This window comes from Bemisia tabaci, chromosome 2 (assembly GCF_918797505.1).
Source record: "Bemisia tabaci chromosome 2, PGI_BMITA_v3".
Taxonomy (NCBI): domain Eukaryota; kingdom Metazoa; phylum Arthropoda; class Insecta; order Hemiptera; family Aleyrodidae; genus Bemisia; species Bemisia tabaci.
Genome location: NC_092794.1, coordinates 37363363 through 37382476, shown reverse-complemented (window position 1 = coordinate 37382476; position 19114 = coordinate 37363363). Strand labels below are relative to the sequence as shown.

The window sequence follows — 19114 nt, the reverse complement described above, 5'->3', positions numbered from 1 at the left end:
TAAACCAGTAACTAAGTGCCAGATATTGAAAAGCCATTTTTGATTCATCATCGAACCAGCAGATTAATGCACGCATCGATGCAATTGACTCAATACATCAAACATCAACACAATACAATCAAACATCATCAGCTGTTCCACAAAAATGAGAAAAACGCATGCAGAGAATGAAACCATCGTCAAAGGAGTAGAGATGGGCAGCCACAAAAATTGAAGCTGATGTTTAGTGTCATGAAATCTGCACTTGACATAATCAGCACTGACACTTATTCTCGCGGTGGATAGTGATTAAGCTTCTGTTTCCTCGGCGGAAATTTACAAACCTGGGAAAGCCAAATCAGAATTTCGAAATTGGCTCTTCCTAAGTCATCTCAAATGGCCGACTGTTTCTCGATACTATCTACTCTACTAACTACCTACTCTTGTAACTTTTTCTCAATTTTTCTCAGAACTTGGAGAGTTGAGCTTAAGGCTATGTAAATGAATGTGATAGGTATTCAGATCGATTGCGGGCAGTTTGAGTGCAAGTTTTCATGGAGAAAACACAATTTTACCCCTATTTTCCTTGTCTTGACGGTCTTAGAAGTAATTTTTTGGAAATTTTGTAAACCAAAATGAAGTCTAGGTACGTGCAAAAAAACCACTGAAAAGTCTTACGGCGAGGTCACACTTCTCCGTTTGGCTGCTTTTCTGGCGGGGCACCGAATTTTCGAAGATTTTAAAAAATTACCAAAAATGGTGTTATTTCCGTAAATTTTTGAAAGTTGGCAACAATGTGCCTCTCAAATTAAGCTCTATAGGTGTTAGTGGTACTATGCTACCAGATTATTTAGTCATCTTTACCCCAGAGACGCTTCAATATCGAGATTTACTCTGAAAAAACACGATTTTCCGAAAAAATCGCAACTCTGCGGGCTTGGGGGCAACGGAAGGAGTCGGAATTTCGGAAAAAGAAAAAAACACGTGTCCTATAGTTTTCTAAGGAGCAACTTTCCCGCCCTACCCGTTTCGCGATTTCGAAAGAAGTGGAAAAACGCTCCACCCTACAGTACCCCCCTCTATCCCAAGTAGCATTTTTCAAAGTTAAAGTTGCAAGAAGTTGAAACAATATTGGTTAAAAGTCGCAACTAAGTTCCAACTTAGTTGCAACTCTTAGTCGATATCTGGTCGATAAGTGCCGATTTTCGGCGATCTGATCGGAAGAAAAGTTGCAATTTAAAGCAATTGAATTCCATAAATCTTGCAACTTATTGACGTTGCCAAAATCATCCCTGCTAAAAATGACCATGTTGGTAACAAGTTGGTCTGGCCCAACATGGTAGCAACAGGGTGAATGGAACCTGTTATCATATATGATATCAACATGTTATCGCCATGATATCAACATGTTACCGATATTATATCACACTGAAAAAAAGTTCCAAAATGCTTAAATTTAGGGGCACTGCACGTTCTTAGGCATAATTTTCATCGTGGACACCGGAGAAGTGCCGCTAAGAGAACCCGACAATCAATGTACGCCAGAGTTAAGCCGCGCTGCGCCTGAATTCCCAAACGGTCACCCATCGAAGTACTATCTAAGCCCGACGTTGCTGAACTTCGGTGATCGCCCGAGTGTCGTTGCCACTCCGCCACGGACGCTCGCGTGGGGGAAGTGGCTAATTTAGCACTAATAAACGTCCCCAGATGTAATTCAATGATTAGAAGCAATGATATTCTTGCAATTTTGTACATCATTCAGTTTCACAATGAAGGATACGAAAATTATATAAAGTAGATCAAGTTTTTGAAAGAGACGAGTACGAACAACACATGAAAAAATAAAATAAAATATGGACGGATATAAAGTTATTAAAAATGAAAATATTAAAAACGAAATAAGATAATAAGTAATATAAATCAATGAAAAATGAATAATATTATTAATAATTTATTGTAATATATTATAATCTATTATATTATATTTATTAAATTAAGTAAAGACCAGTCACGTGACGTCCTTACCAGTTTGCGAAGAAGGCCGCGATATTCAAATTTTAGCCAAGTGTAAGGACCGGGAACGATATTGAAGTTGGAACATGTTTCAACTTAATTGCAACAAGTTCCAACAATGATAGCTCCTTCGGGGGAAAGAATAGGCAATCTGCACGTCAATCTATCAGTTGCAAGAATTCAACGATTTTGTTGCAAGTTGTTGCAACCTCTGCTACTTGGGATAATTTCTCTTTGGTCTCAAAATTGACGTATATTCTTCAGAAAAAGATGGTTTCCCAGGTAGGTAATAGACCCCGAAAAATCCAAATTTCATGGTCCCGAGGCTCCTCTATCATCCCTTGGGGGGTAAACGGGGGGCCCAATTTTACAAATCGGGGCTCCTTTCCGAATCGCAAATTGATTGCATCCAAATTGAGGAGCAGAACACATTTACATCTTAAGTGATCCCCAAGAGTTCTAATTGACCCCTTGAATGGCAGAAATTCAGACGGACGAAAGGGACTATGAAAGTCAGAGTCCTCGGGGTCGATTACCTGGAAAACCGTCGTATGTAATCTAACGTCGGCAAACTTCAATGACCTGACGAAAAGAGGAGAGGATGATCCCGAAACCGTCAATTTGGCCCCTCTATTTTACACGCTAGAATAAGGTTTTTCGAGCATTTGTTAAAAGTTGCATACAAGCTACCAATAAAACAATAACAAATTGGTAAGGAAGACACGGAAAAGAAAAAAATTGTGGCAAATAGGAAGGAAGAGATTCAAGAAAGTTTCAAGAGCGCAATGTACTATTGTCAGTAGATGTTGTTAAGCAGGGATTTGGAACCACGAACACCGGTAATGTCTCACGTATAGGTGTTTTTCCGCTCCAGAAAAGTTCTCAGAAATAACTGGAATCAACTTGAATCTCATCCTTACACATGCTGTGATATTAAAGGTCATTTCAAGTGGTTTTAAAGTAAATACAGACAGCTTTGCTAAGTATTGCCGAAAAACAGCCGAATTGCATGTAAGTTTGTATCCTTGGTACCCTATGTCACCGACCTTGCACAAGATTCTAGCTCATGGAGCTTCAGTTATTTCTCATGCCATATTACCCATTGGCCGGTTATCGGAAGAGGCAGCCGAAGCAGGGCACAAAATTTATCGAGATTTTAGGGCCAATTTTTCGAGGAAAGACTCTCGAGAACATTGTAATCGAGATGTTTTGAATAGACTTCTCTTGTTTTCAGATACTTTTATTTCATGCTCCAGAGAAATTTTTAAAAGAAAAAAAGAGTCATTTTAGAAAGAGACACTAGAGTTGCTACTCGCCGAGAGCGTTTAAATTACCACTTATTTTATCCTCAAAAGACTGTTTTTGTCCATTTTTTCACACTGTAAGAAGATGTACCTACTTTTTAAAAAGTTCCTTTATTTTAATTGTTTTTGCTTGATTAATTAGTTCCTTCCTTTCCGTGATCTTATTCGGTGTTTTTGTCCATTTTTCCACTCTGTAAGAGGATGTATACTTTTTAAAAAAATTCCTTTATTTTATTTTGTTATTGCTTGACTAATTAGTTCGCCTTCCTTTCTGTGATCATATTTAGTTTTTTTTGGCAATTTTTGGTTAGTTATTGACTGAGTCAAAAGTTATTGACAGATTTTCAGACTTGTTCCTTTTTGTTTATTTTTTCTTCGTTACAAATGTGCAGAAGTATATAAGTGTTTTTGTTCTAAAAGAGTGATTTTTTCTATATTATCTATTTCTCACCTTTCTACGTTTTCCTAAGGAGTTACTACTTCTTATGTGTTTCGGCAATACCTGACCACTCCCCCCCCCCCCCCCCCGGTCAACTTTTAATGCACCCGTCAGTCTAATTACACAACGTACATCAATGTGCGCTTTGAATAACGTATCAATTTCAACCAAGCGCTGTGAAGATATTGCTGTTGGTTTCAATGAAAAGAAGAGTTCCCCTTCTATGGGGAGGAGTGGTCATAGGTGCGAGGGGGACATCCTGAAAATTCCATTTGAGGTTCTGTGCTATTTTTAATCATATTTATGTTGAAATAAAATGAAATGGAAGAAAAAACGGGAATTTGCCAGCCGCTAAGACTTTCCGCCAGCTTTTCGGGTAAAATACTCCAATGTGCGCCGGAAGGGTGTAGGGCAACAAGACGGTGGGAAGGGGAGGCTGGGGAGGTCCACGCATTGAAAGAGCGCGTGTCGTGGTGGAAGTATCATGTAGGCGTCGACTTGAGTTAATAAGCGGCCGCCTCGGTTTGATTTCAGATCCGAGATCTGATACAAAAGGTGGGCCATTTGGTATTCGCTCAAATGAGGGGATAGGATATCAGCGTCTTATTTAATAAGTCCGAATAATTCGAACCCAAAGCAGCGGCTTTGCTAATGAGATTCGGAGGGGAAAACCCACCTCTCCGGAACAAGCTCTCGGATCTTGAGCGAGAACGCGCTACCTGCCGTCCAAGTTCTGGATGAGTATTCGTAACCCGAACTAATTGCCGCTTCATTGGAAATAGGTACTGATCGATGAGTTGATTAAATACGGGATTTTGAGGATAAAGAACTCTGCCTGGGAGCACATGTGATCATATCCCGCATAGCACAGAATCTTATGTCAATACTGATACATATTGTTGGATGTTGACATGATATCATCAACACTAATGCAGTATGATATTAAGATTGTCGGTTAAAAGGTATACCGCGTCAGCATGAATATAACACTGATACCTTCAATATATCAAACAACAGTATTGAGTCAATGCTGACGAGGAAAAAAAAAATAACACGAAAAGAAATTAACACGAAAAAATGAAAAAAAAATATAGGAAGAAAAAGAAGCCTAAGAAAACACGGTGTTAATCAAAGTTATGATGAAAGTCGAGCCGCGCACTGATGCTATGCATGCTATAACAGCCTTAACAGGCGTGATTTTAACCCGGAACACCATCAGCTCCTTTTGGCTCAATGGCAGAATACTGGGCTAGGAATTCCGCGGTTCGGGTTCAAATCCACCTGGGGGCGTCCGAGTAATTTACGCTACTAAACGTCGCAGGACATCAAGTAAGTGGTTTATAATATTCAATACTTGCATACTTGTGTAATTCATGCTTCAAATGTAATACATGTGTAGTACTATGAAAATGACGGTCATCGTCTGAACTTTCATATCTACTTGACAGAGTGCGCTGAGTGTACAGACGTGTCAGTGTTAAGGTAGTAACGCATACATATTGTCGGTGTCCTGCAGTGTTCTGATGACCTTGTCATAACCCTGATTTCCATATGAAATCAACCTTTTCGGCCAATACTGTAACAATATTTTGGCAGCTCCAAATCAGTAACTAATAAATACTGGCATAGTCTTGATATAATATTAAATCAGGATACATCAGCATTTTATAAATACTGACACTACTGACGTGTCAGTACTATTGTAGTATTATATCAATATTCTGTGCTATGTGGGATGTCATTCCCATGGGAAATTTTTAGCAGGGCAGGAGATTTTCTGAGACAGCAATGGAAACTGTTTTGCAGTCAGAGGCGGACTGGCCATGGGGGCGGGGAGGCGATCGCCTCCTAACAATGCGCCCCGAGGGCCCCGAAGGGACCTCCGCGGCGATTTGTTTTTCGAGTCATAATTTTTTCCCAATTATGTTGTAGTTTTTCAATCCTTTTAGATCACTTTATACCCCAAAATTCTTGAAAATTTGTCTCTAAGAGACATAAAAGGTCGCTTAAAGCTTATAATACATAATATACAGGGAAATCTAGTGGGCTCCTGGGGCCCCAGACGTGATAAAGAGGCCCCCGAAGAATTCTGAGAATGGGTTATTTTGAAGTAGACACTCTTGAATTGGACCCCAAAAAATGCTTAAAATTGCGTTTAAAAAATGTCAAATGTTGAAAATTTTCGGGGGGAGGCTCTCAGATTTCCGTTAGAGGGGCCCCCAAACGACAGGAGGGGCCCCCTAATGCAGGTAGCCTTCTAACTTTTCAACTGCCAGTCCGCCCCTGTTTGCAGTAATATTTTCCTTCAAGGGAAACGAATAAGAGTTTTCGGCGGTATTTTGGTCGAGGGCGGTGACTTGCCCGGCTATAGTCGCTTTAGCCGAGTTTTTGGGTTTTTTGGTGTTTTTAGATGTAGCTCTGACCCTGATGTTATGAGGATAATTTCTGACCGCTGATTCGAAGTCTTCGACTAGAAATACATTAGAATGGTTACCTTGCTTGGCATATTTTGGATTTTATCTCATTTAAAAGGGTCATTTAGGCCGCCATATTTGTTGTAGGCCTTATCATGGTGCTCAAGATGATTTTCAACCTCATATTCGAATTTCACGACCACAATTACGTAGTAATCGACACGTAATACGGCATTTTTGCGACAGGCATTTGTTTCATCCTGAGAGGTTCATTTCGGCCCTCATCTTGGATGGGGGGGGGGGGGGGTGTCATGAAACTTGAGAAACTATCATCGATTTTCGTGCTGAAGGCAATAAGATGATGAGGCTGAGCCAGCTATTATAGTTTCTCCACGAAAAGAAGCTTGGAACATGAATTTTTTCGAAAATGTCACTGTGGGTGGCACCCGAAAATGACTTCGTGAACTCGATGGCCCCTAGACTAATTCCCTCCTTGGGAGCTGAAATGAAAAAGCGTATGGTTGTATTTCTCCTCAGCACCGAATGGAAAATATTCTACATCCTCATCTATGTGGAAGAAAAAATCATTATCAACCCGGAATGATAGGTTGTAACATTAGCATAATACCTAATCATAATATTGACTTGTATGTTGTTCTGTTTTGAAATAGGGTTTGAAGCAAAACTGGGCAGCACTACAGAGCGAGTTTATAACGTTGCCTATGTTGATTGATACAGTTCCCAAAAAAAGGCACAAAACGAAATTAGAAAACCTATTGCGTGAGATTGAAAAGCACATTGATTTACTGGAGAGAAACCCTATCATTTACGTATGTCAAGAAATAAAAGGAGGAAAGACTGCCGATTCCACATTAAAATCTACTGTCAGCGATCAACGAAACAGCTCTGTAAACGATCAACAGGCTCAGGTGTAACAAGAAGGACGTTACCACCCTAAATCAACATCCGGCCAATTTGAACCACTCACATAATGTTGAAAACGCCAAGGCAACTCTGATGAAGCCAGAGAAATAGACGGTTTTGCTGGAGTTTTGCTACATGCAGCTTATCTATACTATAAGCTCCAAGACCTCCTAATTTTGCGAAACTGGTAACGCTTAGTTCCAGCGTTCTACCGGGCCGATTTTCATGATTTTTGCGGTTATCGACGGGCAATTGTCTCTAAATAAGCCAACTTTTTTCAGATTTTCAAAATATGGCCCAGGTTTTTTTATATTACGTGGCAAAGTTGCGAATTCTCCCATTTAAAACAATGTTAATTTATACTTTTTGTCATAGTTCATTTGAGCGTTCTACCGGGCCGATTTCCATGATTTTTGCGTAAATCGACAGGTAATAGGCCCTAGATGAGCCCGCTGTAATCAGATTTTGGAAAAAGGACCCAGGTTTTTTTAAAATCACGTTATAAAAGTGAGTGAGTTTATAGAATGCTCCGGTACTGCTACCGCTATGCGCGGGAGGATGCGCAGTGGTCGAGGAGGTTGCGCAGTAGCTGTGTAGCCTGCGCATCAGCTCTACACTTATCTACACAAGATTCGCATCCAAACCCTCACGTCGAGCGGTGACCGAGTCGTCTAAGACGTCGAATGCGTCCACTTTGAATTCGGTGTAGGTTCGATCCCCGACTCATGAAACTTTAATTATTACTTGACTATTATTGTTCATTGTTTTACTGCAATATTTCATCAATCAGTCATTCCAAAACGCGTCCTTTTAATTTTAAAGTAATTTTAAGTAAAGTTTAAAATTAAAGTATAGCTCATATCGTAATTGTTTAGGGGAAAAATAAAACTAGCACTGATAGGAGGGTAAAAATAGGGCCGCGAAGTGGCCCATTGATGGCGCGGAGCGCCTTCAGGGGGTTGGGCCGCGTAGCGGCCAGGGGGCGTAGCCCCCTAGTTCTTTACTTAAGTTGGTGGGAACGGACGACAAGAAGAGAACGAGTAGCAAAGGTCGACATCGGTAATGGTCGATTCGTGGCGAACGGTCAGAGGTCGACTCGCGAACGGTCATACGTCGATGCCCGAACCTATTTGTTTTACTTTTGATTTTACCGTTTGTTTACATTTCAGGGTCTAGTATAATTTTTGTTTGAATTAAAGTGTAATAAATATATGTTAGTCTCACAATCTAGGAAATGGGTTTTCTATAGGGGGGGTCTCTGTCGTCTTTTCTGTAAGCCCTAAAAATCGTCCACAATGGGAAAAAATACAGTTGTGCTGTACTTTATGAGTAATAACACGTAGTATGCAAGTACAAGTGAAAGTACAAGGCGTTTAGAAATTTAATCTCAATCAAAAATGCCAATTCCCTGAGCTGAGCAGTTTAATTTTTCTCCGCGAGTGAAAGAGCCTCCCTAAAAATGGCCCCTTTTCGGGAACCCGGGGATTTCATTCGTATGTGGCTTAAATGAAACCTTATGATGAGACAAGCCTCCAGTAAAAATTTTAGCTTGAGTATATGTCTTGTTTCCGAGATACAGCGTTGCAAAGTTGGCATATTTGAGCTTTAAAATTCTCATATTTTTATGGATTTTCTTCCAAAAACCAACTTCAAAAATGACTTTACAATACTTGCACGAGGTGCACACGATCAATAATAATATGAAAAGTCTCCAGTAAGAATTTTGACTCATGCGTAAGCCTTGTTTTGGCAGTACAACGTTGCTAAGTTTACATTTTTCAGCTTTAAAAAGCTCATTTTTTAAAGTTTCTCATTCACAAACCGCTATTACTGAAGATCGAACTGTATTTTGGGGCATAGAATCAACAATTAGTGATACTCGTAGATGCATAGTTTAATTTATAAAAGGATACGATAATACAGTGTTGCAAAGTTTTCAACTTGTATCTGGGAAAATGTCTATTTTGTGTTATTTTATTGAAGACAAGATTGAACAATGTTGATAAGTGATATTGTGAAACAAAGAAATGTGGAGGACTTTTGTCAATCCTAGGTGAAAATTGGAATTAAAATGGCACTGTTGCCAATTTTATTTAAGTTTCTATTAACATTCCATTATAAAATAAGTTTAAAATAAGGATACTTCCAATAATTGTCTGATTTTAAAACGTAATCCAAGTGAATTTATGGCATACAATGAATGGCCCAGCATCAGTGTTGCTTTCAAAATCTAAAAAATTCTCCCTTGCCTTGGTTGTCAATTTTACTTTTTTTTAGGCAGAATGCAAAAACGAACATAAACTATGGAAACGCTCCAGTTTTTTGAGTAAAAATAAATCTTGATACAGTCAATACATTCATTGTTCCTTAAAGAATAGAATATCTTCGACTTAAGAATTACAAATGATGAGAAAATTAAAAAAAAAATAAATAAATAAAAAAAAAAAATAAATAAATCTATAGAAAAAGAAATTAAAAGAATAAAATACTTAAAATTATTAAAATATTGTTGCATGGATTTGTCAAAAATTATTATTTCGGCATAGCTACTAACTATTTTTTCATTAATAAGTTGTTAAAGTTCCATTCTTGTTGAGGGTTGTCCTCATAGTAGTAAGACCTCTGTGTCACAGTGACAGCATTCCGAAGAGAATAGGACCAGGCTATTGTCATGTTTCATACTTGTATTTCAAAATGGATTTAAGCATTCACATTATGATCTCGGCACTGGATGTAAATTCTTGGTAGCATTCGCTGACCCCTCCATTCTGATAAAAACTACATCCATCTCCCAGTGAAATATATCTGGAAAAAAGTTGCATTTTCTCAATACGCAACGGTGCAGTGTCTTGGCAGTGCCAATCATAACAAGCTCATATATGTATAGAGCATGTTGAAAACATATCTTTGATCTAGATGCCTCAAAATAATTGAGATACTTGGTAAAAGTAAAAAATCGGCAACATGTTGAGGTACTTGCTATATATTTGAAGGCAAGACTACACTCACGTATCAATCGAAAAAAATATTTTCACGTATATTCATAAATAAATATAAAAAAATCACAAAAGTCTAAACAAATTACCAAAAAAAATTAAACAAAATAAAAAAAGTAAAAAATTAAATTAGAAGCATCCTTATTTTAAAATCATTTTATTATTTTTTGTTTGAAAAGAATTATGAATAAACTTGGCAGCAGTATTTTTTTCCAAAACCAATCGTTACCTGGGACTGACATCAGCCCTTGATATTTTGCCTTGATACGAGTTAAGATACCCATTGAAGTCATGTTCAACAAGAAAAAATCATAATCCATACAGAGTTCAAAGTTTTAAGCATGGCAACGCTGTATCACTACCGGTCAAAGAATTCTTCTTCAAATACAAACATTCATCTACAGATGACATAAATGGTTGATTTCCTGCCTCAAATCGTGATTAAATTCTACAAAAGTAGCTTCTTAAACACAGAACTCAAAAATATAGACATTTTTAAAGCTCAAATATATAAACTTTGCAACCCTGTATCATTAAAACTATACTTGCATTTTGAGTTGAATTTTAACAAAAGCCTTAATCTATCATAAAATTGCATCTAAACCCCAAAAGCATATCTTTTAGCCGTCACTAAGTTCGTTTTTAAGTTAAGAAACTTGATAAAATGAACATTTTTTATAGGTTTTTATGTCAACTTTGCAACGTTGTTTTAACAGAATTAGTAGTATTAATGTTTCAATTGAAATATGCATTCGATAATAATACTAACATTTGATAAAATGTCACAAAATATCATAAAACATCCAATTGAATCGTTCTGAGAAAATAAGATACCTGAGAATATGAGAATTTTAAAGCTCAAATATGCCAACTTTGCAACGCTGTATCTCGGAAACAAGACGTATACTCAAGCTAAAATTTTTACTGGAGGCTTGTCTCATCATAAGGTTTCATTTAAGCCACATACGAATGAAATCCCCGGGTTCCCGAAAAGGGGCCAAAAAAGGCCCTTTTTTAGGGAGGCTCTTTGTGCTTGGCGCCATTAGGAGCAAAGAGCAGGGGAGAGGAGAGAGCAACAGAGCAGAATCATGGAGTCCGAGCGAGCTGCACGCACGCTCCACCAGCTACTCCCGCTCTGTGATCGCCTGCACATCGTAGGGGGTCTTTGCCTGCAAAAACGCTCAATCGGATTCCATCTGACACTAAACACCTTCACTAGAAAATAACGTCCTACGTTTAGCTAAATAAGGATAAATAAGCCACATATAACTGAAGGAATCACGTAAAAGTGCTTAAGCAACAATTATAGTAAAATTATGATTGTAAAATATGTTGAATAATGGCAAAATTAAAGCTAAATCGTGGGATAAGCACTCACTCAATCGTTTATTTGAGGTTAAATCAGACGAAAAAGGTAAACAACTGTTCCACGTTCGAGGCTTCTGACCTTGAAAGTTTCTGTTAGGCCTTGTCTCCACGGCGCAACTGTTGAAGGAAGTTGGCGCAACTGTTGAAGGAACGGAACTGTCTCACAAATGTTTCACTTATAACAGAAACTTTCAAGGTCAGAAGCCTCGAACGTGGAACAGTTGTTTACCTTTTTCGTCTGATTTAACCTCAAATAAACGATTGAGTGAGTGCTTATCCCACGATTTAGCTTTAATTTTGCCATTATTCAACATATTTTAAATCATAATTTTACTATAATTGTTGCTTAAGCACTTTTACGTGATTCCTTCAGTTATATGTGGCTTATTTATCCTTATTTAGCTAAACGTAGGACGTTATTTTCTAGTGAAGGTGTTTAGTGTCAGATGGAATCCAGGCTTATTAACTGCTTTTTCAGATAATTCTTGCAACTCTAATCAACATTTTATGACTACAGAAGCAAAGCAAGCAAAGAGCTTTACAGGCTACAATTGAGTTATAGCCTTACCTACCAGTTCATCATCTGCGGAGAACTTTTTTACTGTATCCACACGATTTGCCTAAGATTTCAAGATAAGGCACCCTGCTTCCCTTTAAGGTGTATCTACAGCTGCGTGAAGTAAGAAATTTCTCCGCGCAGGGGGCGCCACCGCTGTGTTTTAGAGTCCGTACAGCACCACGTGAGTCCTTGAGCTTTTATAAAAGTTGAAGGAATTTCTGTTTAAATCGAAGATAAATAAGTTCTAGCTATAACATTCTTCTTCCTATTGACCCTAAAAACAACGTGAAAAGTCATTTCTGAAGTTCTGCAATTTGATCCCAGAAAAAAGTAGGGTTAAGCATGATGACCTTGATGCAACCAATCGCGCTTGATCGCTCTCAGCAGTTGGCAGATATCTCTCTCCCACCGTGAGCTGTCTCTCTCGCACTTACAGATATCCCGTAAGAGAAACTGGGATCAATTTCCAGCTTTTATTATTAGACTTTCAAAGCTCGCGTTTGTTTCTAAGGATTCCAGACGTATGCTGCTAGAACTTATGAGTCTTAGAATTTAAGATACCTATTGTGATATTTAAATAATCACTGATTTCGGAGTCGCATTTTAGCAGCGCGACGTGGTGGATTTTTTCGGAACTACAGCTGAAGATTAACCTTAAGTAGTGCACCGAATATTTTCATTTCAATCTACCGATTAAATCTAGAATCTGATCCAATCAGAGCTGTGTAGCTCTTGAATTTGTTAGAGTCCCTTTATACCCAGAGTTACGACAACTCACTTTTGGTTGGGCCAGGATTGGGCTGAAAGTGGCCTAAAAAAAAATCCAATTCTGATTGGTTCTCGCTCATGGAGGCCGAAACTAGTGCACCAAGATGGCGGTACCTCGTATGTGAACAAGAATAATGAAAATATTACCTAATTGTGGTTTATCAAGAGTAAATTGTTATTGCCATCGGTCCAAAATGAAAATAGATTAAGGTGGATCTTCAGAAAAATGTTCGGCGTTCTGCCACCACGTCGCGCTAGCGGTCAAAGTGGGACTGCGACAGACTGCTCCGCAGCTGTCTTTGTCAGTCGGCAGTTCGTCACGAGCGGAGTTCAATCGTCGACATCGGCAGAAGTCGAATTCGAAAAAAGGGCAGTCGTCGACTCGAAGCGAACGGGTCGAATGGTTCCGCGAACTGCCGCGAATGTCATGAACATTCGCCGGGGGGAGTTCGGACGAGTTTGTTATTGTTTCTCATTAAACTAACCCCTTTTGAGGACATTAGTAATAGTAATAGTACATCTACCTATTTATTAGTCAAGAATGTCTAATATTTTTCACTGAATAAATTTTCGCATGTCGTCGGATAAATTATTTTTTTGGCAGTGTGTCTGTTTAGTAGTAATTTCTTGCCTAGCCACTGCTGTTCATTGTCGGAACGGTGGGAAGTTAATCGAAGCTGTTCAATCAGGAAGTGTTTTTGAGTCAGTTTAAATTAATTAATTAATTTCTTTTTCAGTCTGAGCCCTAATTGAGTGGACATTCTACGACTTTCGCGTAGGTAGGTGGAAAAATCCACTTTTTGAGGAAAAAGTAGTCTTTCAGCAGTTCATAGATTATCTCCACTTGCTACCACGCCAAAGGAGCATATCATTGCGTCTGATCATTGAAGGTTTCTTGAGAACCAAGTTGATGAAAAATGCAGATGAAACTGTAGCTTTTCTTGTTCTTGAAAAACTTTAATGGCAGATTTTCTTATACAGCGAGGGAAACGTCTCTGCTCCATGGTCATAGTCGCCATGACTGAAGATTTCTTCGATGGTAAAGTTCCTTATCACCTTTAATACGCTTTAATATCACAGGTCTTTACATCTACCTCATTGTAAGTTGCTTTCAAGCCTCTACTTTGACAATTTTATTCTTGATGTGGAAGCCAACGTTTTGTTACCCACAGGAGTTACTTGGAAATAAATACATTCATGTAGGATACCTAGAATTTACTACCGACACAGTTTCCTTTGCTTCAATCTGCTTTTGCGCAGTTCCTCATACTGTAACGTGACAAGACTGAGTCATAGAAGGGTGCCTCGGCTCCCTACTAAAGAGAGACAGGGTGCTGAAAACACGAACACAAAAAGATAAGAGGATGAAACACTAAGTATACTTGACTGCAAAAGTGAAAAAGCCGGCTGAGGCCCAGCCTCAAAGAAGTACAACTGGAACTTCTCACACTAGTCCTAATCGGAACATTTTAATTCAAACATGGAAAAAGTTATGACATAGGTACCTATCGAGCATTCTTTTTGCACATCGCGGTAGGACATGATACTTTCAAAGACGAGAAAAATCAAGTTTATTTTCCATGAAATTAAAAAAAAAATTAGGCATATTCACCGCGCCTTGTTTCTGAAAACACAGAAATGAGACATTGATTTTTACACGCAACTTCATAAGAGTTTTTCACTTTCATTGAAGAAATTTGAAGTTCATTTTATAAATCCTTCCATTTTAAGGGGATGCATAATGAAGGTGACATCACTTAACCACAATCCTATCTGCAGTTGCATCATTTCAGATGCTCTTAAATTTTTTACTATTTTGAAGCATAACGGATCAGTACATGAAGAAAAATTGCATGTAATGCACCGATTCTGAGATGCTATCAATCCATATTCCTTGCACAATGGAAATTTTTCTAGGTTCACCATTGATGTGTATGTCTAATCACATTAAAAGATAAAAATAAATAAAAAAAGCCACTTAGCGCCCCAGCTGGGTCTTATTAGAAAAGATATTAAAAAAACTTAAATTCCCTCCAAGTATCAGAATGGAAAAATCCTGAAGACCTTTCTCTTCAAATCATGGTGCGAAATTAAGAGGAGAACGTTTCTCCAAAGTTCATTTTCAATTAAGTCTATTATTGGACATAGCCTTTCTCTGATGAAGAAAAGGAAGACATTAATACGCTAGGCTTTTATTGCTCATAAGTCGAGGTCAAATTAAAAATCGAGACCTGTTTACTTAGGTATCTATTTTAAGGGTCAGAAACAAAGCATAAATTTAGTTTAATTTACAACCATTGATGGAATTTCCTGATCCATTATGGCTCTCGTTCTGCTAAGAGAGCTACTTAAACTTAGAGGTCTTTAGTGTCGTCCACGGCAAAGATAAGCAGCCTATGCCTGTACATAATGCTCCATTTGCAACAAACGATAAAATGAAAAGTAAAATAAAATGCACAATGGTGAACTAGGTTCGATTGGTTCGGTGCGTTCGGGCATCGACGTATGATCGTTCGCGAATCGACCTCTGACCGTTCGCCACGAATCGACCATTGCCGATGTCGACCTTTGCTACTCGTTCGTTCGTCACTCATGTCACTCACAATCAGCGCGGCTTGAACGGAACGGTCGCACGCATTTCTCCTCCCCTTCTCCTCGTCGGCCGCAAGGCCGCCCCGTGCAAGGGCCCGGTCGGCTGGCTACTCGGTCGGGTCGGTTGCGAATCAGAATTTACTTCTGTTTCAAATTCGTGCGGCCGCGAGATATTTCGTCATAGTCTCCGCGCGCCCTTCTTCACATATTTTATAGTAATCGGTTTTATGCTCGCTAACTTACCGCCATGTTCGTTTCTAGGAGGTTTCTCACTGCCCGTGATGCCTAGGAAAAACGAATGCGAAGAGAAGCAGAGATCATGATGAAATAATAAGTTATAATCCAGTGTAGGTAATGATAGATGAGGCACGACACGCAGCAATTAGGAAAAAGAAGAGAAGAGGATGGGAGACTATGGGCGGAACTAATTTAGGGGGGAGGGGGGTTAGCGGCGCCCCCCCCCCCCCCCAATCCAAGAATCTACTCAGTCCCTCCCGAAAAATATGAGATTTTTCTAAATAAGTCTGCGGGATATTTTTCACCTCCCTTTGTAATTTTAATTCGATTTCTATACTTGTTGGTAGAACAGCAAAAAATTGTTCCTGAGACGACCCAAGTTCTCGACATTTTCCTGCGGGAGGCCCTGACCCCCTCTTTGGAACAGGGGAAAACCCAACATACCCCTTGAAGGAATGATTTTTATATTGTCACATAGACCTCCCTTGACGAGGTGTCCTTCTGACCCTCCAAAAGTAGTTCCGCCCATGTGGGAAATAACGGGGGGGGGGGGGGGGGGCACGGTACGCTTGTTCCAAGAAAAAACTTTTCCAATAGGATAGGTAGAGCAATCTTTTGCAACTACCTATTGGAAAGTTTTTTCTTGGATCAATGTGCCTTTTCCTGTAGATAGTCACACGGATTTATTTAAATTTTATAAACAAGGATAGGACGTAGAAGGATGGTCAGTTTGCCTCCTCGCCCTCCCTCAAAAAAGAAATTCCTGGTTCCATCCATGCTCGCATTGCTCGCTGCTTTCTAAAAGCCAGCAGAAAAAGCAAGAGAGGCATTCCAGTTCATGCTTTAGAAGTTGTTGGTGGTAACAGCATGAGGATACGTATCTGTCGCAGGACTTGTCGCATTTGACTAAATCAGGCATTTTGTTAAATGCCTAGGCAAATAGTCAAATAATCTTATTTCGATTGAAATTCCGATTATTTTGCTAATTTTACACAAAATAATTATTCTCTCAAGTAGATAAGGAGATTTTGTAAAAATTAGTATCAAACAATTGTAAATAAATTAAATCTAGTCCTTTAAACGAGCTCTCATCTCGGGATTTTCAGCATGTCACATAATACAGACTTTTTAAAATTCTGAAAGTTAAAATATATGAGGAGCATTCGGAGCGCAAAATACAAGATAAGTTGGTAGTTTTGATGCATTATTACTTTCAATTTTCAAATTAATTAAAACTAGATGATTCCTCGTCAAAAACTCACGAGTCTTGGTAAAACATCAAAATTTGACTATCTGCTTGGGCATTTGATGAAATACCTGATTTGACTATTTGCCTGCGACATATCCATATTGATGGCTAAAGTAAAAAAATCCGTTCCTCAGATTGAGATGTTGCAAATTCCTGCTCATGTTTCAAGTATCTTTCTTTAAAAATTAATACAAATTAACACCTCTTAATGAAGTTTTAGTAAATTTTATTCACTCAGTCAAAATATTCGAAGAGGATTTCAAGGAAATACATTGATTATATTTTTTTTCCAAAGCCATAAAACATGCATGATCGCAAATTTAGTAACAAGCCAATAAAGTTACACATTTTTGATCTGTAGTCACTGATATAATACATGCACCATGATGAAGCTCATAAGAGAAGTAGATAAGACCTATTGCAAAGTTCCTTTCAAATGACGCCTTGAACAGTTTTTGGAATTTAGGAAAAAGAGGGAAAAAATCAAGGCCCACTAGACGAGAAATTAGTTCACTTGTCCTGTTACTGATGCTGAGACCTCTAAATTTTTTATGACGGGTGTAGGACTGGATACTAGCACAAGAATTCTTTCCCTTTTATTTGGAGGGACAGGAGTTCAGCTGCTGAAAGCCAAAATTATGCAGAACCTGGCAAGGGAGGAATGATTTTCTCCAAAATTTTGATATGAACTTAGACAAGTGAGTATAAATTAGGTACTTCAGTAGAGAGGCTTGGAAGAAAAGTGGGATAAGTGCAGTTCTTGAAAAAATTGAGATATTAATGATTTCACATACAACTAGTCTTAAAATATATCATACGAAAAATTCACTACTAAGTAAAATCAAATTTTTTATCATCTTTGTTTGAACGAGCAAAGTTTGAACTTTCTTTCCTCAATAGAGCTCTGCGTGATTTTGAAACTTTAAACATACATTTCTTGAAATAACAAAAACTACTCTTTTTCCACTTGCCCTCTAAGTCTTTGAGCTAAAGTGTCAAAGTCCATAAGAGATGGGTTGCCATTACCATGGCACAGGCTATTTTAAGGGAGGGGGGAAAAAAACAAACTCTCTCAAATTGAGAAACGATCATTCTTTTATTTCTGAGTCTAAGAACTTACAAATAGCTAGTATTACTTTCACCAAACTCGGAGCCTCTTTTCTCTGACATCTGTGCTTGCATTGCAAAATCAGCTCGAGTGAAGAGTAAATTAGGAAGACCAAACCACGTAAAAAAAATAAGTTAAACTTTGAAACGATTATAGGTACATACAACTCAATTAAAGTAGAGGAAAATAATTTTATTTATATTATTAAATATAAACTTAGCACTACTATTACTGATATAATTCTATACCTTAGAAGGAAAAGGATACCTACTTCCAGTTTTAAGGGATGGAGATGGATACAAAATGCAGTCTTGCTGGCTGATGAGTAAAAAACAATTTTATTACGGCTCAAAAAAAGGGACTTTTAGAAGTGGATTCGTTTCATTTCAATGATTTATTCACTAATTTATTTTTATTGATCGACAATCTCTTGGTTTATTTCTATAAGCAGGGTAAATAATATCCAAATGAAGAAGGCTCCTTTTGGCGCAGAGGAGTACCTTTCCAGACTTTCTTTCAAATATAACCTATGGACAAAAAGACAAAACGACTTGATACAAAATCTGCTAAAGAATACAGGTACCAACATACACAGTCAAAAAACACGTAACTCCAACTGCTTTGCACTGATACAGTTAAAAGTCTCCGTCAACGGTTTATTATATGAAAGAAAACCAGGAAACAATTTTCTTTGAAATTTAACACAAATTTCCTCCTCCTAGGTTCCCAGAAAAATTCACAAAAAATTGCAAGAAGATACTGTAGTTCGTTTTCTTAAAAAATGAATAGGTAAAAAAAAATGAAGAATTGGAGATTTTTACATCTTGCAATCGAGGTGCATATTTTTCAATAAAGGGGTCAAAACGTAGAGTGACTTAGAACACCCGCAACAGGCTCTTACCTAGTATCGGATGAAGTCCTGGACTGTAGGAATGAGAGGGGAATCGACTACAACAATTCCAGAATATTGTCATTTGGAAACCTAAAAATTAGAGCTTTCAAGAAAATTTTGAAATTATTCTATCGAAATCAGGAACTATGGAAAATGGTGATCAAAATTGCCACCGAAAAGTCCAACCCCTACCTTGCATGAAGGACGAACCTCTGAAGTTGGGGGACAGAGCTGCTTTCTTCAAAATGTTAGGTCGCTTAGTTGTTGTAGAG

The 19114-nt window shown here is 38.3% G+C and overlaps 1 protein-coding gene across 1 annotated transcript in view; it reads left to right on the top strand.

The window, feature by feature from the left end:
- Positions 1-10084, top strand: part of LOC140224084 (enkurin) — an 81828-nt gene extending 71744 nt beyond the window's left edge. Inside the window, exon 4 of the mRNA XM_072297279.1 lies at positions 6821-10084. Coding sequence (XP_072153380.1) covers positions 6821-7084 — 264 coding nt within the window. The 3' untranslated portion in view covers positions 7085-10084. The remainder of the gene's footprint in view (positions 1-6820) is intronic.
- The last annotated feature ends 9030 nt before the right edge of the window (positions 10085-19114 follow it).